General features: G+C 54.8%; 5 protein-coding genes across 8 annotated transcripts in view; 4 read left to right on the top strand and 1 right to left on the bottom strand.

Annotated features, from left to right (window-relative positions):
- The window catches only part of NOTCH4 (notch receptor 4), a 29,057-nt gene extending 25,303 nt beyond the window's left edge, over positions 1-3,754 (top strand). The window contains exons 25-30 of the mRNA XM_026448121.1: positions 178-259; positions 349-487; positions 998-1,293; positions 1,520-1,667; positions 2,170-2,267; positions 2,446-3,754. Of these exons, the coding sequence (XP_026303906.1) occupies positions 178-259; positions 349-487; positions 998-1,293; positions 1,520-1,667; positions 2,170-2,267; positions 2,446-3,159 (1,477 nt within the window). The 3' untranslated portion in view covers positions 3,160-3,754. The remainder of the gene's footprint in view (positions 1-177; positions 260-348; positions 488-997; positions 1,294-1,519; positions 1,668-2,169; positions 2,268-2,445) is intronic.
- Positions 3,755-5,699: 1,945 nt separating this feature from the next.
- GPSM3 (G protein signaling modulator 3) lies at positions 5,700-7,857 on the top strand. 2 transcript variants are annotated; one of them, XM_023195884.2, is made up of 4 exons: positions 5,700-6,156; positions 6,372-6,474; positions 6,715-6,914; positions 7,119-7,857. In XM_023195884.2, the coding sequence occupies exons 1-4, from the start codon at positions 6,115-6,117 to the stop codon at positions 7,254-7,256; spliced, it is 483 nt and encodes a 160-aa protein (XP_023051652.1). In that variant the 5' UTR covers positions 5,700-6,114; the 3' UTR covers positions 7,257-7,857. The 2 variants fall into 2 exon arrangements, with proteins under 2 accessions (XP_023051652.1, XP_023051653.1); XM_023195885.3 differs by having other exon boundaries at positions 5,708-6,156; positions 6,753-6,914.
- A 538-nt stretch (positions 7,858-8,395) lies between these two features.
- PBX2 (PBX homeobox 2) lies at positions 8,396-13,827 on the top strand. The gene is made up of 9 exons (XM_023195881.1): positions 8,396-8,913; positions 9,804-9,877; positions 10,095-10,342; positions 10,434-10,624; positions 10,807-10,942; positions 11,176-11,329; positions 11,680-11,768; positions 11,891-11,977; positions 12,111-13,827. The coding sequence occupies exons 1-9, from the start codon at positions 8,693-8,695 to the stop codon at positions 12,201-12,203; spliced, it is 1,293 nt and encodes a 430-aa protein (XP_023051649.1). The 5' UTR covers positions 8,396-8,692; the 3' UTR covers positions 12,204-13,827.
- Positions 13,828-14,204: 377 nt separating this feature from the next.
- AGER (advanced glycosylation end-product specific receptor) lies at positions 14,205-17,547 on the top strand. 3 transcript variants are annotated; one of them, XM_023195878.2, is made up of 11 exons: positions 14,205-14,392; positions 14,576-14,682; positions 14,813-15,005; positions 15,173-15,237; positions 15,351-15,438; positions 15,529-15,711; positions 15,853-15,983; positions 16,163-16,304; positions 16,900-16,926; positions 17,055-17,181; positions 17,292-17,546. In XM_023195878.2, exons 1-11 carry the CDS (start codon positions 14,239-14,241, stop codon positions 17,386-17,388), a joined length of 1,314 nt encoding a protein of 437 aa, XP_023051646.1. In that variant the 5' UTR covers positions 14,205-14,238; the 3' UTR covers positions 17,389-17,546. The 3 variants fall into 3 exon arrangements, with proteins under 3 accessions (XP_023051646.1, XP_023051648.1, XP_023051647.1); XM_023195880.2 differs by lacking the exon at positions 17,055-17,181 and having other exon boundaries at positions 16,215-16,304; positions 16,900-17,008; positions 17,292-17,547; XM_023195879.1 differs by lacking the exon at positions 17,055-17,181 and having other exon boundaries at positions 16,900-17,008; positions 17,292-17,547.
- A 198-nt stretch (positions 17,548-17,745) lies between these two features.
- RNF5 (ring finger protein 5) lies at positions 17,746-20,182 on the bottom strand. The gene is made up of 6 exons (XM_023195883.2): positions 19,890-20,182; positions 18,980-18,998; positions 18,776-18,888; positions 18,608-18,662; positions 18,411-18,528; positions 17,746-18,308 (listed from the first exon to the last, which is right to left on the bottom strand). The coding sequence occupies exons 1-6, from the start codon at positions 20,027-20,029 to the stop codon at positions 18,211-18,213; spliced, it is 543 nt and encodes a 180-aa protein (XP_023051651.1). The 5' UTR covers positions 20,030-20,182; the 3' UTR covers positions 17,746-18,210.
- Between the last annotated feature and the right edge of the window lie 616 nt (positions 20,183-20,798).

The following is a 20,798-nucleotide window of genomic DNA, read 5'->3' as shown; positions in this document are numbered from 1 at the left end:
CCAGGCTCAGGAAGGGGAGTCTCTCCTATGGTGATATTTACAATCAGAAAAGATAAGAAATACTATTGCAGAAGTCAAAGATAGGGGAAGGAGAAAGGGGTGGGAAGCCTACTGGAAATCTTGGAGACCCTGATGGTCATAACTCCATGTAACCTCTACCCACCCATTTCCTTCCAGGGCACTGAAGCCAGGGGCAGAAGTTGATGAGGACGGAGTTGTGATGTGCTCAGGCCCTGAGGAGGGAGAGGAGGTGGGCCAGGTGAAAGGGCTGGGGCAAGTATGGTCTGGAGGTGATGGAAGGGATGAAAGGGCAAATCAACCTTCACTGATCCTTGCTCTTACCCAAAGGCTGAAGAAACAGGCCCACCCTCCAAGTGCCAGTTCTGGTCTTTGAGTGGTGGCTGTGGGGAGCTCCCTCAGGCTGCTATGCTAACTCCTCCCCAGGAATCCGAGATGGAAGCCCCTGACCTGGACACCCGTGGACCTGGTATGTGAGTCAACCCAGACCAAGGAAAAAAAAAAAAAGTCCTTAGACCCTATTAGAATAAGAGAGTCCTTTAATATCAAAACTAGAGGAACTAATTTTAGACTAGTGCCTTAGAAAAATGATTCTCAAAGTGTGGTCCTCAGACAGCAGAATCAGCATCACCTGGGAATTTGTTAGAAATGCAAATTGTTGGGCTCCACTACAGAGCTACTGACTCAGGAATTGAAGATGTTAGGCAATCTGTTTTAATAAGCCCTTCAGGTGAATCTGATCCAGACTTGTTTGAGAAAACCACTGCCCTGGAATGTCAGAGAATTAAGCTGCAGGTTCCTTTTACAGAGGAAGAAACTGAAGTCAGAGAAAAGTAGAAAAGTCACTTGACTAAAGCCACACAGAACCGGAACTTAGCTTCCCAACACCTCAGGTTTTGATTCTCTCTGAGCTTACATGTTGTCCCTTCCCCCTTGTTGTGTCATTTAGATTGACCCATTACTCATGTCTTACCAACAGATGGGGTGACACCCCTGATGTCCGCAGTTTGCTGTGGGGAAGTAGAGTCCAGGACCTTCCAAGGGGCGTGGCTGGGATGTCCTGAGCCCTGGGAACCTCTGCTGGATGGAGGGGCCTGTCCCCAGGCTCACACCGTGGGCACTGGGGAGACCCCCCTGCACCTGGCTGCCCGATTCTCCCGGCCAACCGCTGCCCGCCGCCTCCTTGAGGCTGGAGCCAACCCCAACCAGCCAGACCGGGCAGGGCGCACACCCCTTCATGCTGCTGTGGCTGCTGATGCTCGCGAGGTCTGCCAGGTTGGCACACACTGAGGTCCCTACAGGGAATGGGGCGAGCTTACAAGTAAAGCTGGACAGAAGCATCCCCTAGAGTTTGACAAAGAGGAAACTGGTGTGATTGGGAACCTGACAGGGAAACTGTGGAGGATGGCTGGATATGGATTGCGAGTGGGGTTAAAAGTGTAAGGAACTTGAGTTGGCAGTCCAGGGTACCCCAGGGGTCACTGGCCCTCTGTCTCCTCAGCTTCTGCTCCGTAGCAGACAAACTGCAGTGGACGCTCGCACAGAGGACGGGACCACACCCTTGATGCTGGCTGCCAGACTGGCGGTGGAAGACCTGGTTGAAGAACTGATTGCAGCCCAAGCAGACGTGGGGGCCAGAGATAAATGGGGTATGTAGAGGAAGGGGTGATGTGTGCTATAGAGAAGTTGAGCAGATGGGGTGGGAGATAGAGTGCAAAATATAGGTGCAGCGGAGGGGCATTCCCTCTCATCCTGCTGTTATGGCTGTCAATCTGCGATGCGGTGGAAATACTGGCCTTGTGAGTTTCCCCCCCAACTCCCACCGTCAACACCACACTGGCCCTCTGCTCCAGCTTACTGGGGAACTGGCATGGAAGAGAGTGTCTGTGGAAAGGGGGCGGGATCTCGTGGGGGGAGACGGTCTCTCAGTCTCACCGACCCCAGAACAATGTCCCATTGTCCCTCCCGCGCACTGGAGACGTCACCAAGGCAACACTTCCTGCAGGCCGGTGGTCTCCTGGGCAACGCTTCCCGCCTTTGAGGGACCAAGCTGCCCAAATAGCCCTTCCCCCAAGGACAGAACCCGTGGGAAACCGGAACCCAGGCGTTTGGCCCCCAACAGCGGTAACAACCTCCCACGTCGTCCCCTAGGGAAAACTGCGCTGCACTGGGCTGCTGCCGTGAACAACGCCCGAGCCGCCCGCTCGCTTCTCCAGGCCGGAGCCGATAAAGACGCCCAGGACAGCAGGGTTAGATGGGACAGAGGGCTTCCCACAAAACAGTCGGGCGCAGGAGAAATGGAAAGTGCGGTAACCCGCAAAGCCTGAGGGGAGAGGGGCCAGTGGTCCCGTAAGTGAAGGTAGAAAGGCCCAGTCCTGTGGGCGTGGCCTGCCCTGATATCGCCCCTGGCTCTTTCCTCCTGTGCAGGAGCAGACGCCGCTGTTCCTGGCGGCACGGGAAGGAGCGGTGGAAGTAGCCCAGCTGCTGCTGGGGCTGGGGGCAGCCCGAGAGCTGCGGGACCAGGCTGGGCTGGCGCCCGCGGACGTCGCTCGCCAACGTAACCACTGGGATCTGCTGACGCTGCTGGAAGGGGCGGGGCCACTAGAGGCTCGTCACAAAGCCACGCCGGGCCGCGAGTCCGGGCCCTTCCCGCGCGCACGGACGACGTCTGTAAGCGTGCCCCCGCATGGGGGCGGGGCTCTGCCGCGCTGCCGGACGCTGTCTGCCCGAGCAGGCCCTCATGGGGGCGGAGCTTGTCGGCAGGCTCGGACTTGGTCCGTAGACTTGGCTGCGCGGGGGGGCGGGACCTATTCTCATTGCCGGAGCTTCTCGGGAGGAGGAGCAGGAGGAGGCCCGCCCCCTCGCGGCCGTAGGTTTTCTGCAGGCATGCGCGGGCCTCGGCCCAACCCTGCGATAATGCGAGGAAGATACGGAGTGGCTGCCGGGCGCGGAGGCAGGGGCCCAACGGATGACTGGCCCTGTGATTGGGTGGCCCTGGGAGCTTGCGGTCCTGCCTCTAACATTCCAAATCCGCCTTCTTGCCTTACTCCGTCCCCGGAGCGGGGATCCCCTCAACTTGACTGGGGTCCCCCAGCCCACCAAGAAATGCCCAGAAACCAAGGAGGAGAGGGCAAAAAATAGGAGAATACATGGTAGGAAAGAATTCCAAAAATGATTACCCCATTAAAAGGCAGGCTGGAAGGCCTTCCTGGTTTTAAGATGGAGCCCCAAAAATGAAGGGTTGTTAGTTTCTCTCCTAAAATGAATGTATGCCCACCAGAGCAGGCATCTTCCACGTGGAGAATCTGCAGCTCTGGAAAGAGGGTTTACGATGCTAGGATGAGGCAGGCCCAGTCCTCCTCCAGAAAATAAGACAGGCCACAGGAGGGCAGAGTGGAGTGGAAATACCCCTAAATTGGAACCAAAACTGCAGGCATATGGGATGTAAGATGTTTTTTCCTATATATGGTTCCCAAAGGGAGCTCCCTTCATCCATTGTCCCCACTGCCCACAAATGGCTGACAAATATTTATTGGACACCAACTATGTGCCATGCCAGGCACTGTGTAGATGCTGAAAAGTGGCCAAGGGCCACCCCAGCTGATGACTCCTTGCATTCCCTCCCCTCACAACAAAGAAACTCCACTGCGGGGATGAAGCGCTTCTTCTAGCCACTGCTATCACTATTTAAGAACCCTAAATCTGTCACCCATAATAAAGCTGATTTGAAGTGTTACCTTTTTTTGGAGGAGTTGGGGAGAAGAATGGGAAAAAAGATGGGAGTGACTGCATAGTGTCAGCATTTTGTGCTTTCGGCTCAGCATTTGCATTGAATGGAGGATGTAAGTATAGTTTAAAAGCAAGAATAAGTATATTTGGGGGCGCTATGATAATTTAGGGTATTATCTGAAAGCAAGAGTCTAGTAGCCAAGGGAGAACCCACACACACACTAGGTCAGGGGTCCCCAACCCCTGGGCCGCAGACTGGTACTGGTCCATGGCCTCTTAGGAGCTGGGCCACACAGCAGGAGGTGAGCAAGCATTACTGCCCAAGCTCCACCTCCTGTCAGATAAGCATAAGCATTAGATTCTTATAGGAGCTCGAACCCTATTGTGAACGGCGCATGCAAGGGATCTGAGTTTCTTGCTTCTTATGAGAATCTAATGCCTAATGATCTGGGGTGGAACAGTTTCATCCTGAAACCAGCCCCCTATCCCCACTGACCATGGAATAATTGTCTTCCATGAAACTCTTCCCTGGTGCCAAAAAGGTAGGAGACCACTGCACTAGATGATGCACACACTTTGTCCCTCATCCTAGGGCTTTTCGTTACGGCCACTTAGGAGATTCCTAAGGCCACAAGTCAAGTAGATGGAGAGAGTGTCTTAAAGAAACCGTCCACCTTGCAGCAACATGTTGCTAGGTTTGAAACACGGAGTCATGAGGCATTTTGAAAGCCAGTAATATCTACAGTTTATTGAGTATCCACTATGCATCAAGTGCTTTGTTACATTTAATACATCAACTCTATGAAGTAGGTGCTATTAAAACCCTATTTCACTCTTTCAGAAATTGAGGCACAGAGATCTGCCCAAGATTGCAAGGGAATAAGTGGCAGGACCAGATCTCTTCTTCATCACATTTCACATTCCAAATCACTCAGCTATAAACTCCCTAACATGACAGGCTGCCATTTAGAGGTACCAAATGGTTGTCTGCCCTGCTCCTTCCTTGATGCCAACCAACCTGATTAGCATTGATCAAAGACCAAGCCAGAGAGGTAGTCCTCTCCCTTTTCGATTTCATTTCTTTCTTTTTCTGAAACAGGGTCTTGCTCTGTTGCCCAAGCTGGAGTGCAGTGGCACAAATGGCTCACTGCAGCCACAACCTCCTGGGCTCAAGCAGTCTTCCCACCTCAGCCTCTCATTTTGCCATATCTACATCTCTCATACCCAAAACAGGTTTTCCCCTGCCCCTTGTCTGCACTAAACTAAAGTTGCCAAAATGAACCCTTCCTGTACTCTCACATTTGGTACACATCTTGTCTCCTGAATAGAGTGTATATTTTATTTTACTTTATTTTATTTTATTTTATTTTTATTTTGGAGACGGAGTCTCGCTCTGTCACCCAGGCTGGAGTGCAGTGGCACAATCTTGGCTTACTGCAACCTCCGCCTCCCGGGTTCAAGCAATTCTCCTGCCTCAACCTCCTGAGTAGCTGGGATTACAGGCGCATGTGGCCACGCCTGGCTAATTTTTTGTATTTTAGTAGAGATGGGGTTTCACCATGTTGCCCAGGCTGGTCTCGAACTCCTGAGCTCAGGCAATCCACCCCCATTGGTCTCCCAAAGTGCTAGGATTACAGGTGTGAGCCACAGCGGCCGGCCGTCTCCTGAATAGACTATAAATACCTGGAGGTCAGGGATTATTCAATACATATATATTGAATACTTACTACATGTTGGACCCAGTGCTAGGGTTTTATGTATATATTTGAGACCTCCACAACCCTAGGTCTGAATCCTCTACTTCCCACTGGAACCATGCCCCCTCCCAGACCCAGTAAGTAAGAGGGAAGATCGGGAGGGCCAAATCCTACAGCAGGGTCTATCTCAGGGAGGGAAGGGACCTGGTTGGGGGGAGGGGGATTCTGAGGAGTGAAACCACTTCCTGTGTAGCTAGTTCCTGTGTTGACAGAAAGAGCAGAAGAGGAGGTGGGGTGGAGGGAGCAGAGTCAGGGATTAGGGGGCTACTGAGGCTCTGGAGATGAGACCGACCGCCAGGAGTCCTTCCCCACTATCAGCCCCCTCCACTCCTGCAGCTGGAGGAGTTTTTCCCAGTCTCTGTGCTCCCCTGGGGTGAGAGAGACTGAACAAGCTGTTTGGGTGGGAAAAGAGAATGGAGGAAGTTGACAGGGATGGGCGGGGCCCGTGGGGGGGCTGACCAGGAACCCAGCTTCCTGCTCAGTACCCAGGCATCCAGCCCCCAGCTCACCCCCACCCCTTCCAGCCCCCACTCCCCTCAGGAACCCAAGGTTCCGGCCCTCCTCCCAAATCCCAGCCACCCCTCCCCCACCAGTTTCTCCCCTCCAGGGGATGGAGGCTGAGAGACCCCGGGAAGAAGAGGATGGTGAGCAGGTGAGCTGGGCACGGGGCTGGGGAGGCTGACACTGGGAAAGAAGGGAGGTGAGAGGATCTGGGGCAGAAATGTAGAGACAGAGGGGCCTTGCTTGGGCAAACTGAGGCAGGAACAAAGACACACAGAGAGGAAACAGGCCACTGACCTAGCCCCTGTCCACTCCACCCACTTCAACCACCACTGCTTGACTGGAATGGACATATTTTGGCATCAGGGCCCCCCACAGGATGAGCAAGCCTGGCCCCCTCCAAACTCCACCACTCGGCCTTGGCGATCTGCTCCTCCGTCCCCTCCTCCTCCAGGGACCCGCCACACAGGTACCCCTACCCACCCAGGGAGAGCCCTGACCCTGGTGCCCACATCCTGATCCCATCACCAAGGCCCAGTCCATTGTGGGCCCTCTCCCCCACCTCCTCCAGACTCCCCTTGGGATTACCCATTGCGCCCCCTCTCCTCTGATCCCAAGTCCCTAATCACATCACCCTGTCCACACTCCCCCACGGCTCCTGTCTGCCAACCTCTCTGGGTCTCTGAGCCCTCCACACCCCTCTCCCCAGCACTGGGACCCCGCTCGGCCTCCCTGCTCTCCCTGCAGACTGAGCTCCTTCTGGACCTGGTGGCTGAAGCCCAGTCCCGCCGCCTAGAGGAGCAGAGGGCCACCTTCTTCACCCCACAAAACCCCCCAAGCCTAGCCCCTGCCCCACTCCGTCCTCTTGAGGACAGAGAACAGCTTTACAGCACCATCCTCAGTCACCAGGTAAGACATCCCCCCAGGAGGCAAACCTAGGCCTCCTGGTCTCTTGGCCCTGTTCGCTTTTGGGTTCTACTCCTGTTTCTCCCTAGGCACCCCATCGCCTTCACAGGTTTCCTATATGCCTCCCCATACCAACCCTTGATCCTCTCAAGAACCTCCTCCCCTCAGACCCTCACCAAAGCTCTTCCTCTGCCTCCACTCCTCCAGTGCCAGCGGATGGAAGCCCAGCGGTCAGAGCCTCCCCTCCCTCCAGGTGGGCAGGAGCTCCTGGAGTTGCTGCTGAGAGTTCAGGGTGGGGGTCGAATGGAGGAGCAAAGGTCCCGGCCCCCCACACACACCTGCTGAGACTTGAGCCCCCAGCCAGCCCTTCCTCGCCCCTGGTCTGAAAGCTGGGCAGCCTATTGCATGCCCTCAACTCTTGCTTGGCGGGGGTAACAGAGACTGAAAGACGCAGCGCAAATCTCAATATTCATCGCCCACATCACCTTCCCTGGGAACTGGACCGGGTGAAAGGCCTCAAACTCTGGGAACAGGCGAGGTGGAATGTGGATTTAACTCCCCCCGCACAGGTCCATGGGAGCTTGAGGCAGTAAGGGGGATCCCAGGCACCCATCTCAAGGAGTGGCTGGGAGTCTTTTCCCTAACTTGTGGGGACACCACCAATTGTCGAGCTACTAGGCACTAGGGTCTGAGGGCTCAGGCCTCCTCCTGAGAGGTTATAACCTGAGAGACAGCTCTACCCTTCCTCCCAGTAAGAAGGGAAGGTGGGTGGGCACCTGAGAGATTAAGATTATTCTCCCAGTCCCACTATCAGCACCCCCCATCCCTGAGACTGAGGGGTTTACAGGCTGTGAATGGACCTTCAGCCCTGCCCCCCCCCCCCCCCCCCCCCTGCTGAGTCTGTCTGATGTTTTGGTTGTGTGAATAAATGTAATACCCCTCTGGACTGAAGACTGGTGTCTGGGGGACCAGGGCGGGGTGAAGGGTAGGAAGGTGAGGCCAGAGGCCGCCTCTCTCCCCAGTCTGGCCAGAGGCCAGCTCCCCTCCCTGGCTGGTTAATTACTGGCTCATTAAGCAGCGGCTGGAGACCTCCCTAATTATCTCCCCCAGCCCCCCTCTCCTGGTTTTAATTAAGTAGAACAGGGAGGGGAGTCATTAGAACAAGAAATATGAACTGAGCTGTCGGTGAACCCAGGCATTCCAGCGGCGTGAGTCCACATCGCCTAGATCCCTGATTCAGGACCCAGGTGGCAGACCCCCACAGCCGCCAACACGCCCCCACTCCCAGGCCGCGGAAGTCCAGCCAGGGGGCTTTCCCATATTTTTCAGATGGCCCGTCTCCTCCCCTCATGCCCTCTTCCCTCTCCCCTCCTCCACTCGGTCTCAGTTCCTCTGTTTCTGTGTCTCTCTCTCCGCCCCCAGCTCCTCCCTGTTCCTCCTCTTCCTCCCCGGCTCCCCTCCCCCAGCCTCCCTCCCTCGCTCCCCCCCTCCTCCCTCCTCCCTCCTCCCTCTCTCTCACACACACCCCCGCTTGGGCCTCCTCTCTCTCTCCGGCTCCATTTTCTCCGCCGCCGGGGGCCGGGGTCTCCTGTGGGGGGCCCAGCCGGTACCCCAGGTCTCCCTTCAGTGCCGGGGTGAACCCCCGGGGGAGCCGGGAGCCGGGGGCAGACGGGCGGGGGTTGGGGCGGAGGGAGCAGCGGCCCCAGCGAGTTTGGGGGGAGAAGTAACCAGGCGGGGGGAGGGGCGGAGCAGGGAGGGGGCCTCAGGGCCCCCCCCCAGCTATGGACGAGCGGCTACTGGGGCCGCCCCCTCCAGGCGGGGGCCGGGGGGGCTTGGGATTGGTGGGTGGGGAGCCTGGGGGCCCTGGCGAGCCTCCCGGTGGCGGAGACCCCGGTGGGGGTAGCGGGGGGGTCCCGGGAGGCCGAGGGAAGCAAGACATCGGGGACATTCTGCAGCAGATAATGACCATCACCGACCAGAGCCTGGACGAGGCCCAGGCCAAGTGAGTGCCCCCACCCCGGGACCCCACACAGACCCAGCAAACCCCGTTCACATGCTCTGAATCTTCTGGGAGCCCCCCCAACTCCAGGGCCCTCTTCCAGGATCGAACAGCTCTCTTCTCTCATTCCTGGGAGCCCCTAGAAAAGTGATCCCTCTCAAACCTCCCTTCACCCCCAGGCCCTGAAACCTTTGCAGAGGGAACCCCAGGTGGCCCCGCTCCCCACTCCTAACCTTTTGCTGACCCCCACACTCCCCTGGACCAGCCCCATCTCCGGGAGCCCCCTCTGGCTCCCAGACTCAGAAACTGTTCTTGGGCTATGTTATTTTCTCCCCTAACTCTCCACCCAGCCCCTTCATTCTGTCCAGATGTGGAGACCTCCACACCCTCTCCAGAGCCCCTAAAGCTCCTCTCCACGGCTCAGCCAGACACTAGGTGCATCAAAGCCTCCCACCTGCTCAGCCCCAGGACCCCTTCACACACACTACACTGATGTCCCCAATTAGCTCAGCATCCCCAGCCCTGCTCTGCCACCTCAAACTCCAGCTCTTCTCAACCCCAGCCTCTGTCTCTCTACCTCTGAAACCTACCAAGTCACTTTCCTTTCTCCATCCACTCCCAAATTCCTCCTCATACTTTTCTAGACCATCTCCCAAAGCCCCCAGCCTTTAGTCTGCTGCCTGCATCTTCCCTGTGTCACCCTGAAGCCGAGCAGCTTCCCCATGCTCTGGGAGCTGATCTTTTCCCAAGAACTCCCCTCCCCAACTCCATTCCACCCCCAATCCGCTTCCTCCCTCTGCAGATTGACCCTCCTCCCTCCTTGTTCTCAGGCCCCCTGCTCTGTTTCTCTAGCTCCTCAACTTTTCTCTTTCCCCACTCCCACTCCTCCCAAGGAAACACGCCCTAAACTGCCACCGAATGAAGCCTGCTCTCTTTAGCGTCCTGTGTGAAATCAAGGAGAAAACCGGTATGTGGGCCCTCCTCTGGTTGCTCAACTCTGGGGACAGAACCCTGTTCATTATAGGGCTAGAGTGTGACAGCTTGGGGGCCTGAGGAAAGGGAGGAGTCAGGGGTACTGGGGAAGGAACCAAAGCCTGGGAACTTGGCTCTCCAGGAAGCACCAGGAGGACTGACCACTGGGTATGGGGGCCCTGGGTCCTTAAGTCCTCTTGCCTGCATGCTAGGCCTCAGCATTCGGAGCTCCCAGGAGGAGGAGCCGGTGGACCCACAGCTGATGCGCTTGGACAACATGCTTCTGGCAGAGGGTGTGGCTGGGCCCGAGAAAGGGGGCGGCTCAGCAGCAGCAGCTGCAGCCGCTGCAGCCTCTGGGGGCGGCGTGTCCCCTGACAACTCCATTGAACACTCAGACTATCGCAGCAAACTTGCCCAGATCCGCCACATATACCACTCGGAGCTGGAGAAGTATGAGCAGGTAAGGAGAGGAGGGTGGAGGGAAGGGCTCTTGCAGGGGAATCCCACGGCCAAAGGGCTCCTTCTCAGCAGCCCACTGGCCCCCACTACAGGCATGTAATGAGTTCACGACCCATGTCATGAACCTGCTGAGGGAGCAGAGCCGCACCAGGCCCGTGGCCCCCAAAGAGATGGAACGCATGGTGAGCATCATCCATCGAAAGTTCAGCGCCATCCAGATGCAGCTCAAGCAGAGCACCTGCGAGGCTGTCATGATCCTGCGTTCCCGTTTCCTGGATGCCAGGTGGGCCCAGGGACCCAAGCTGGCCCCCAGCACTGGGCTCCTTCCCATTCCTCTCCAAGACCCTGAGCTGCCATGCTGCACAATGTGGTACTCCATGACAATGGTGACTCTGGGGTCATGCCATGTGACAGCCCTGCCAGGACACCAACATCCTCCTCACCGATCTTCTCCCTTCTCTGTAGACGAAAGCGCCGTAACTTCAGCAAACAGGCCACTGAGGTCCTTAATGAGTATTTCTATTCCCACCTGAGTAACCCATATCCTAGTGAGGAGGCCAAGGAGGAGCTTGCCAAGAAGTGTGGCATCACCGTGTCTCAGGTATTATGGAGGTTTCGGGAGGAGTTTGTCAGGCAAAATGCACGCATCTCAGCTAGGTGCAGTGGTGTGTTCCTATGATCCCAGCTACTAAGGAAGGATCACTTGAGTTGGAGACCAGCCTGGGCAACAGCATAGTGACACCAGAAGGAAAAAAAATGCTCTCACTCACATCTTATTCAGTGAAGGACTTCAGAGGCAAATGTTTCTACCCGACCCTCCTTTCTGCCCCACAGGTCTCCAACTGGTTTGGCAACAAGAGGATTCGCTATAAGAAAAACATCGGAAAGTTCCAAGAGGAGGCAAACATCTATGCTGTCAAGACCGCCGTGTCAGTCACCCAGGGGGGCCACAGCCGCACCAGCTCCCCGACACCCCCTTCCTCTGCAGGTGGATCCCACTGTCACCCTGGCTGACTGTTTTGCACACTTCCTGCTTTTGTTCCCACTTCCTACCTAGGCAAGATCATAGCAGAGAGGGGTCCTTTTGGGGTGACAGGGACCAAGCTGAGATAGGCTGGAGATGTCAGGGGACAGAGGCCACTCCAGTGAACTTACTTCTGCTTTTCTTCCCACGGGTGGCCATGGGAGGCTAAGGAACAGCCTGCTCTTTCTGCGTGTTGGAATGTTGTTTTGTGGATAATTGGAGTAGCACGTCCCCACAAGAGCTGAGAGTTGTGGTTCATCCCCTTTCTACCATCATAGGCTCTATTACACTCTTCCCTCTCTGTCCCCCACAAGGCTCTGGCGGCTCTTTCAATCTCTCAGGATCTGGAGACATGTTTCTGGGGATGCCTGGGCTCAACGGAGATTCCTATTCTGCTTCCCAGGTCAGATGCCCATCTCCTCTCGAGTAGGGCTTTCCCCAACTCCATTTCCCCTATTTTAGGATACAAGACCTCTTTCCTCTGAGGCTTCTCTTCACTGTCATACCTTCCTCTGCTGCCTGCAGGTGGAATCACTCCGACACTCGATGGGGCCAGGGGGCTATGGGGATAACCTCGGGGGAGGCCAGATGTACAGCCCACGGGAAATGAGGGTGAGTGGATCCCGAAGCCCCTCTCCGTCCAGTTCTCATAGGACAGAGGGGCATTTTCCCTAGTAGTGTTGTGCCCACACAGGATTCCCGGGGCCTTGTCTGTTTTCTATACTCTGTCTTTCTCTTCTTCCAGGCAAATGGCAGCTGGCAGGAGGCTGTGACCCCCTCTTCAGTGACATCCCCAACGGAGGGACCAGGGAGTGTTCACTCTGACACCTCCAACTGATCTTGCCCCTCAGGGTCACAGGGGTGGGGGCTCTCACAAGGCGACTCTTGAAGAGGACACAGGCTTCCAGAGGACAAACCCCAAATACAGGAGAAGCACAAGACAGAGAAGGGCCAATGGGGTCATCCCCTCCCTAACTAGACTCTCTGTGCTGGGGGTGTTAATTACATGGCAGGAAAAATGGGGCCTCTAAGGGGAGTGTGGGGTCTGTCTCCCCCTTTTTTCCATCTTTTTCCTCTCTCGCTTTCTTTCTTACACAGAAACATACATATACCTAGAAACCTATCTCTCAGACCCCTTTTTCTCCTCTTTCTCTCCCTCTCCCACACCTCACACACACATACTTCCACTTGCAACTATTCTGTTTCTCTCTGGGCTCCCCCACTTTGCCTTCCCCACCCCACTTATATGCTCTGGAATCTGTGGAGACGCCAGCCCTGCCCAACCAGAGATGCCAAAAATGGGGACATGACTTCTGGACAGAGGACATGGGCCACGCCCCCATGCATCCCCACCCCCGCCCCTCCAGACGGCTTACTTACCTCATACGCAGCTCATCTTAAACCAATAGAATCGCTCGGTGGACGAGAGTGTCTGACTCAGATATCTACCTCGGAGGGAGTTTCTGCTACTTTAGGGAATTATTGACTGGGCTTTGGGGTTGAACTTTTTTTTTTTTTTAAAGAAAAAGAAACCCTGGGATCCATCTGTTTTTTGTTGTTGTTGTTTTTGGTGGTGGTGGTGGTGGTGGTTCTTAATTTTTAATTTAGTTTGGGGAAGTAGCTTTTTTTTTTATAAATATGTTGATTTCTTGTCTTTTTTTTTTTTTAATTTCTTACTTTCCCATATTAGGGGTGATAGCCAAAGGGGTCCTGGTAAGAGAAGGGGGGGACAAACAGAACTGGTAAAGAGGCCCCCCTGGCTCCAGGCCTGTCCATCAGGAAGTAAATTTTATAGGGCACCAAGCTTTGCCCCCTAAAATCACTTACGTGTTCTTTGCTCATGCAGGCAGGTTTCTGCCGCATTTGGTGTGGAGGCAGTGAAGGGCTTGCCCTGCTGGCCTCTCATCCCCCTTCTTCCCACAACCCTTGGGCAGGGCTGGACTCAGTAATTTTGAGGAAATCGAAGATGCCATCTTCCCCTGTGAGTGACTTGTCTTCAATTTTTTAAAAAACTACTATTTGAAAATTGGAGGGGGAAGAATGGGAAGGGAGTTATTGCCAAATATGTTAAATATGGGTTGGGGTGCTTGTATATGTATCTTCCTCAGTTTTCCCAGAAATGAGGCATCTTTTTGTCACACCAAAATCAAGTGGTAGGGAGAGGGAGGAGGTTGCAAAAAGCCAGGTGTGGGGGAAAAGTAAAATCAACACTGTCCCATCCTCAGCCCTAAACCCTACCATCTGATCCCCTCAGACATTCTCAGGATTTTGCAAGACTGTCAGAGTGGGGAACCCTCCCATTAAAGATCCAGGCAGGACTGGGGACAGGTTGGAAGTGTGATGGGTGGGGGGGTGGGAGGCATGGGCTGGGGGCAGTTCTCTCCTCACTTGTAAACTTGTGTAGTTTCACAGAAAAAAAACAAAATGCAGTTTTAAATAAAGAAATTTCTTTTTTTCCTGGGTTTAGTTGAGAATTTTTTTCAAAAAACATGAGAAACCCCAGAAAAAAAAAATGATTTTCTTTCACAAAGCTCCAAACAGGTTTCTCTCCTGTCCCCCAGGGGCCTTGCCTTCACGATGCAGTCCCAATTGCACCCTTGCAAACAACAGTCTGGCCTGAACCCTATTGATGCAACCTTGCCCAGTCAACATGGGGCTCCAGTGGGTCACCAGGCAGCCCTGATGGACCGATGGAATAAATAGGAGAGGGGGCTCTGAGGGAATGACACCCTAGCGGGTACACTCCCCATCCCCCAGGGAAGTGACTGTGCCCAGAGGCTGGTAGTGCCCAGGGGTGGGGTGATAATTATTTCTCTAGTACCTGAAGGACTCTTGTCCCAAAGGCATGAATTCCTAGCATTCCCTGTGACAAGATGACTGAAAGATGGGGGCTGGAGAGGGTACAGGCCCCACCTAGGGCGGAGGCCACAGCACTGAGGGGGGCAGACAGAGCCACGAGCCTGGAAGGAAGCAGGATGGCAGCCGGAGCAGCGGTTGGAGCCTGGGTGCTGGTCCTCAGTCTGTGGGGTGAGCCACTCCCCCCACCCCACTGACCCTTCCTGCAGAAAGCACTTTAACCCCATACCCCAATTGCCCTAGAACTTTTCCCAGAACCCAGGGAACTGCTTTTCAAGATCCCTCACGTACCCTGTCCAAATTTTGTTAGCCCTCATTCCCTTCCTGCCCCTCTACCACGGTGCTGTCTCCCAGGGGCAGTAGTAGGTGCTCAGAACATCACAGCCCGGATCGGTGAGCCACTGGTGCTGAAGTGTAAGGGGGCCCCCAAGAAACCACCCCAGCAGCTGGAATGGAAACTGGTAAGTGGGGCTCCTGTTGCAGCCTCCCAACTTCCAGGGAGACCAGCAATGATTCGGATCCCTGTCACTCTGCCTCACAGTACTTTCCCAAAGGCCTTGCACTGTTTAGGCCCCGCTTCTCTGCTTCTAGAACACAGGCCGGACAGAAGCTTGGAAGGTCCTGTCTCCCCAGGGAGGTCCCTGGGAAAGTGTGGCTCGTGTCCTTCCCAACGGCTCCCTCTTCCTTCCGGCTATCGGGATCCAGGATGAGGGGATTTTCCGGTGCCAGGCAATGAACAGGAATGGAAAGGAGACCAAGTCCAACTACCGAGTCCGTGTCTACCGTAAGAATTCCAGGGCCTTCTCCAAGGCCCCCTTTCTTATCTCAGAAAAAGCCTTCAACCCCAGCCTTGGCCCATGAGGGCCTCTGACTTCCACTGGCCCCATTTCCACACACAGAGTTTGAGAACCTTCACAATTACAGCCTCTGATTGGATTTTTCCTCCTTCAGAGATTCCTAGGAAGCCAGAAATTATAGATTCTGCCTCTGAACTCACGGCTGGTGTTCCCAATAAGGTAGTGAAAGAAAGCAGAAGTAGAAAATGGTCCTGTGAACAGGAGGCGAGTGTGTGTGGGTGTGTGGCACCTCCCATTTTCAAAGGATTCTGAGATCACCACTCTTTCCCCAGGTGGGGACATGTGTGTCAGAGGGAAGCTACCCTGCAGGGACTCTTAGCTGGCACTTGGATGGGAAACCCCTGGTGCCTAATGAAAAGGGTGAGTCCGAAGGTGCCCCCCAAGCTGCCTTCTCCCTGATCTCACTCCCACACCCACCCTGGGATAATTTTTCTTATCCTCCCACCATAGGAATATCTGTGAAGGAGGAGACCAGGAGACACTCTGAGACAGGGCTCTTCACACTGCAGTCGGAGCTAATGGTGACCCCAGCCCGGGGAGGAAATCCCCATCCCACCTTCTCCTGTAGCTTCAGCCCAGGCCTTCCCCGGCGCCGGGCCTTGCACACAGCCCCTATCCAGCCCCGTGTCTGGGGTGAGCAGAGGTGGGGAGGGCCCCAAGCTCATGTGAGTGCATTCTGGAAGTCTGACCCTTAGGGAAAGAGGAAGTCAAGCCCATGGCCACTGGGATCACTCACAAGTGTAACTCTCCACCTCATAACCCTTCCACTCCCAGAGCCTGTGCCTCTGGAGGAGGTCCAGTTGGTGGTAGAGCCGGAAGGTGGAGCAGTAGCTCCTGGTGGAACCGTAACCCTGACCTGTGAAGTCCCTGGCCGGCCCTCTCCTCAAATCCACTGGATGAAGGATGTGAGTGACCTGGAGAGAGGGGCTGGGAGGTAGGGTGAACCATAACTAGCAACAGGGAGGGCAGAGGGATAACAAGGGAAAGGCAGGCTAGGAGCTGAGGAGGAAGAGAGGGTATTTGAAGATGTGGAGACAAAAGGACAAGAGTTTTGAAATGGTCTCCTCTCCCCTTCCCCCACCAGGGTGTGCCCTTACCCCTTTCCCCCAGCCCTGTGCTGATCCTCCCTGAGACAGGGCCTCAGGACCAGGGAACTTACAGGTGTGTGGCCACCCATCCCAGCCACGGGTCCCAGGAAAGCCGTGCTGTCAGCATCAGCATCATCGGTGAGACCTCTCCCCAAGCCCTACAGACCCTGGGGCTAGGGTGCAGGACAGCACAGGCTCTAATTTCCTGCCCCATTCTGGCCTTATCCCCAAGAGCCACCCCACCTCTCCCTCCGTGCACCCACACCCAAACCTCCCCTGCCCCGCCCAAATTCTGCCAAGAGAGCAGCCAAGCCTCTCCCTTCTTCCCTCTGAACTAAAAAAAGGGAAAGACGGCTGGGCGCAGTGGCTCATGCCTGTAATCCCAACACTTTGGGAGGCTGAGGCCGGTGGATCACCTGAGGTTGGGAGTTCGAGACCAGTCTGACCAACATGGAGGAACCCCATTTCTACTAAAAATACAAAATTAGCCAGTCGTAGTGGCACGCGCCTGTAATCCCAGCTACTTGGGAGGCTGAGACAGGAAAATCACTTGAACCCGGGAGGCATAAGTTGCGGTGAGCCGAGATCCTGCCATTGCATGCCAGCCTGGGCAACGAGAGCGTAACTCCATCTCAAAAAAAAAAAAGGGAAAGACTCCACTGGAGCTCCCACTAAATAACCCTCTCTCAACCCGAAGTCTTCCTTTCTGACTGGATCCAACTTTGTCTTCCAGAACCAGGCGAGGAGGGGCCAACTGCAGGTGAGGGGTTCGCTACAGTCAGGGAAGCAGAAGATAGCCCCCAACACATGTGACTGCGGGGATGGTCAACAAGAAAGGAATGGTGAGTGGTGGGGGCTGTGCTCTCAATTTTTCCTGTCTCCCTACAGGCTCTGTGGGAGGATCAGGGCCAGGAACTCTAGCCCTGGCCCTGGGGATCCTGGGAGGCCTGGGGACAGCCGCCCTGCTCATTGGGGTCATCTTGTGGCAAAGGCGGCGACGCCAAGGAGAGGAGAGGTGAGTGGAGAAAGCCAGACTCCTCAGACCTAGAGCTTCCAGGCAGCAAGTGAAGAGGGGTGGGGGGTGGAACGACAACGTGCAGCAATCTCCGCAATCTTCCTCCTCAGGAAGGCCCCAGAAAACCAGGAGGAAGAGGAGGAGCGTGCAGAGCTGAATCAGTCAGAGGAACCTGAGGCAGGCGAGAGTGGTACTGGAGGGCCTTGAGGGGCCCACAGACAGATCACATCCATCAGCTCCCTTTTCTTTTTCCCTTGAACTGTTCTGGCCCCAGACCAACTCTCTCCTGTATAACCCCACCTTGCCAAACTTTCTTCTACAACCAGAGCCCCCCACAATGATGAGTAAACACCTGACACATCTTGCTCTTGTGTGTGTCTATGTATACGTGTGTGAGACACAACCTCACCCCTACACCCTTGAGGGCCCTGAAGGAAAGGGACTCACCCCCACACTTCCCCACACTGCACCAAGTATCTATTCAAGCTGGGGAGAAGATGCTTCTGTCAAGAGAGGGAGGGAGGGAGGAAGGTGGGGGGCAAACTTGGGAAGAGATCCCATCAATACATTTCACCTTTTTTATTGAATTTGTATTAAAGGAGGTAGTGAGGGGGAGGAAGCACTTAAGAGTCAGAACCCATATTAGACTCTGGGGAGTGAAAAATTAAATTAAATCAATAAGATGGGGAATGGGGGAAGAGTCAGAAGGAGCTTTGCCCCCCTTTCAAGATCAAATCAAGAAATCAGGGAAAGCAAAGACTTAGGAGAGAAGAAAGACATTCTCTCAATCCATCCTCCTTCCCCAGGGCAGAGAATTATATTGTTACTGAGTGAGCCTCTGAGCAGAAGGCTGTCCCATCTATGCACAGACTTCACTCCTCCTCCCCAAGCTTTCCTGGAGAATGTCCAGGGCTGGCCTTAGCCAACAGAAATAGAGAGGTCAAGGGGGTTCATGAGTAAGGAAGGGTCAGCAGGGACCCCCAATACTGATTCTCCTCTGGCTGGAGGTGGGCAGGAAGGAGACATAGCTCAAATACTGAGCAGCCAAAAAAAGAAGAAGATGGCGAGAAACAGGAAGAGGGAATCCTGCCAGCTGGAGGCCGGGTGACCCTGTCCCAGATCCACACCTGTGGGAGAGAGGAAAGCTGTGGAAGCATATGCTTCTAGGCTGGGAGGGGGCCCGAGGGGATTCACAGGGCTCCCTGATGGGAGCTGAATGTGACTCTTACCTGTACCCCGGCGGAAAGGCTCATGGGCATTGAAGACGGTGGTGAAAAAGCCAAAGGGAAAAGCACCAACACCAAATGAGAAGTGGAAGCCCCCGGTATCACCAAATGGCTGGAATCCCTAGGGAGGTTAAAAAAAAGTCAGATGGGAAGTCAGCAAACCTGTCAAGGAAGGGACACAACTGGACAGGAGGACTCACCCCTCTGCTCTCTGGAGCTGGTCTCTGGCCCTGGGGGCGGGGTGGAGTTTTTAATCTGAGGAAGAGGAGAGAGAAAGTTAACAGGGAATTTTCTCCTGTCATCTTCCACACTGTTTTCCAAGGGCAGAAGCCTTCAATCTTCCCTGAGCAACACCTCCAGTCTCTCACCTGGGATCCTGGGGCTTTTGGCTCCCTCGCCCATAAAGCGGGACAACCTTCTCTCTGCTGATCCCAGCTTTACATACGGGACACTCTTGCCGCTCTGGCCTTGTCTCCAGCCACTGGGGAGAAAAAAAGTGGTTTCCAGTATACAAGAGGGTCTTCTAGCTCCTCAGACCTCCCCACTTCCCTCTTCATCTCCCGAGTACGCACCTGATGAAGACATGGCCAACTGGAGGGGGGAGAAAAAAAAAAGGTCAAACTAGCTACAGAAAAGACACGGACCCCAGGCTTCACAGAATCCCATCTCACCCCTCTTCCCAGGCAACCTGCTGTTGCTTTTCAGATTTTCTGCAACCTCTACCATACCAGCCAACTTGGCCTTCCTGCTTGTCTGATCTTCCAACACCTAAAGCTCTGTCCATCCTCAACATACTCAACCCTCTCCTTTCTCCTCTCCCCAACAAACACGTACAAATTTTCGTGCCCTCTCTTTTCTGCCTTTCAAGTTAATTTCTAATTCCCTTTAGCCACCTCTTTCTGGGTTTCCGCTTTTCAACCCCAACCCCATCACTCCAAACCAAACCCCTTTACTAGCACATTCCCCCATTACCCCTTTTCCTCACTTTCAAGCTCAATAATGTCTCTGTCTTTACGACCCTTTAACCTTTCAAGTCTGCCTCTCCACAGTGCCTTCGTACCAGCCCCCTCCCAGATCTCATCTGAATGTGATCCGTATTTCCTGGTTCTCCACAACTCAATTGATGCGTGCCTCCCTTTAACCTTTGTGTCTCATCTGTTTCCACCTGCACAGCTAAGGTGCTTCTCTGGGGTAAGGTGGCTCGGGTCTCACATTGTCCCGCCACTCCCCGTCCCACCTCCTCTTCTCAGCACATCACATGCCCCCGCTCCTGGTTCCTAAGACCTTTCTTTCCACAGATGTCGACCGTAGAGACGTTATACTCCCACCCACACATACCAGCAAAGTCGTATGTCTCCTGTCGGGCCTCACCTATGGGAACGTGCCCTCCGATTATCTGCATGACTGTATGATTATTCGCTCCTAGCCTCCCCAGTATATAAGCGAGACCCACCGCCTTCCGCCCCTCTCCTCGATTCTCACCAGTACAGGTGGCCACACACACTGACCACAGCTTCCCGAGCAGTCTCCAAACATATATTACATTCGAAGGTCGCGCCCGCCCCGCCCCGCTCGCGATTTGGCCCTTCGGGGCCCCCGTCCTCCTCCTCCGCTGCTGCCATGGCCGGTTTTGTTTCGCCCCACGTACCCTTCAGTCCCCCCAAATACACATACACACGCCCCAACAAACCAGAAACCACCTCCTGCCCACGATCGTTGGGCAGGCGTCAAGGTTTCCTAATCACTATTGGTCTGAATGCCTGCCAATCACAAAGAATTCAAAAGAAAGGATTGGTCCAAAGGGTAGGGGCGGGAAAAGGTTAGTGCGGTCCTGCCTTCGCACAATGGCTATTGGCTGATACGGTCTAAGTCAATATGCAATGCCAAGGGATTGGTAATAACTCGCTACACCCTGTCGCCTAGCCACGGAGGGCTTTATTCGTCTGAGTAGTTGTCGGTCCTAACCAAAGCCAGAAGCAATTTGCTCGGGACTACCTATAGACCTCGCCCACTATAAGCCCCTTTCTTTCCTTCGCTTCCTCTTTCTGAGAATGTCCGGATTGCTATTGGACTTTGGACTTTGGATGTATGGCTCCTAAGCAACTCATTGGCTAGAACTTGACGGAAAATGGTGGTTGGGTAAAACGCGCCTGCGCAGCACGCGGCGGGACGGGGGTGGGCCAATCGTGTGAGGGTTGAACTTTCTCTTGTTCCACCTCTTCACCCCTATCTTGTCGCTATGGTGACTGCTCTACAATTGGCGAGGCTTGCACTTCAAAGCCCTCGGCTCGCTTCATCCGGGTCCTTCAGCTGTGGACTTTCTGCTGATTGGGCCTTTTCCTTTTCCCCTGATTGGCCCACATCGGGAAAGAAGGCGAAGAGCTAGGGAAA

The sequence above is a fragment of the Piliocolobus tephrosceles genome, chromosome 5, assembly GCF_002776525.5.
Source record: "Piliocolobus tephrosceles isolate RC106 chromosome 5, ASM277652v3, whole genome shotgun sequence".
Taxonomy (NCBI): domain Eukaryota; kingdom Metazoa; phylum Chordata; class Mammalia; order Primates; family Cercopithecidae; genus Piliocolobus; species Piliocolobus tephrosceles.
The sequence above is the reverse complement of the archived record's forward strand: the minus strand, read 5'-3'. Positions and strand labels throughout refer to the sequence as shown.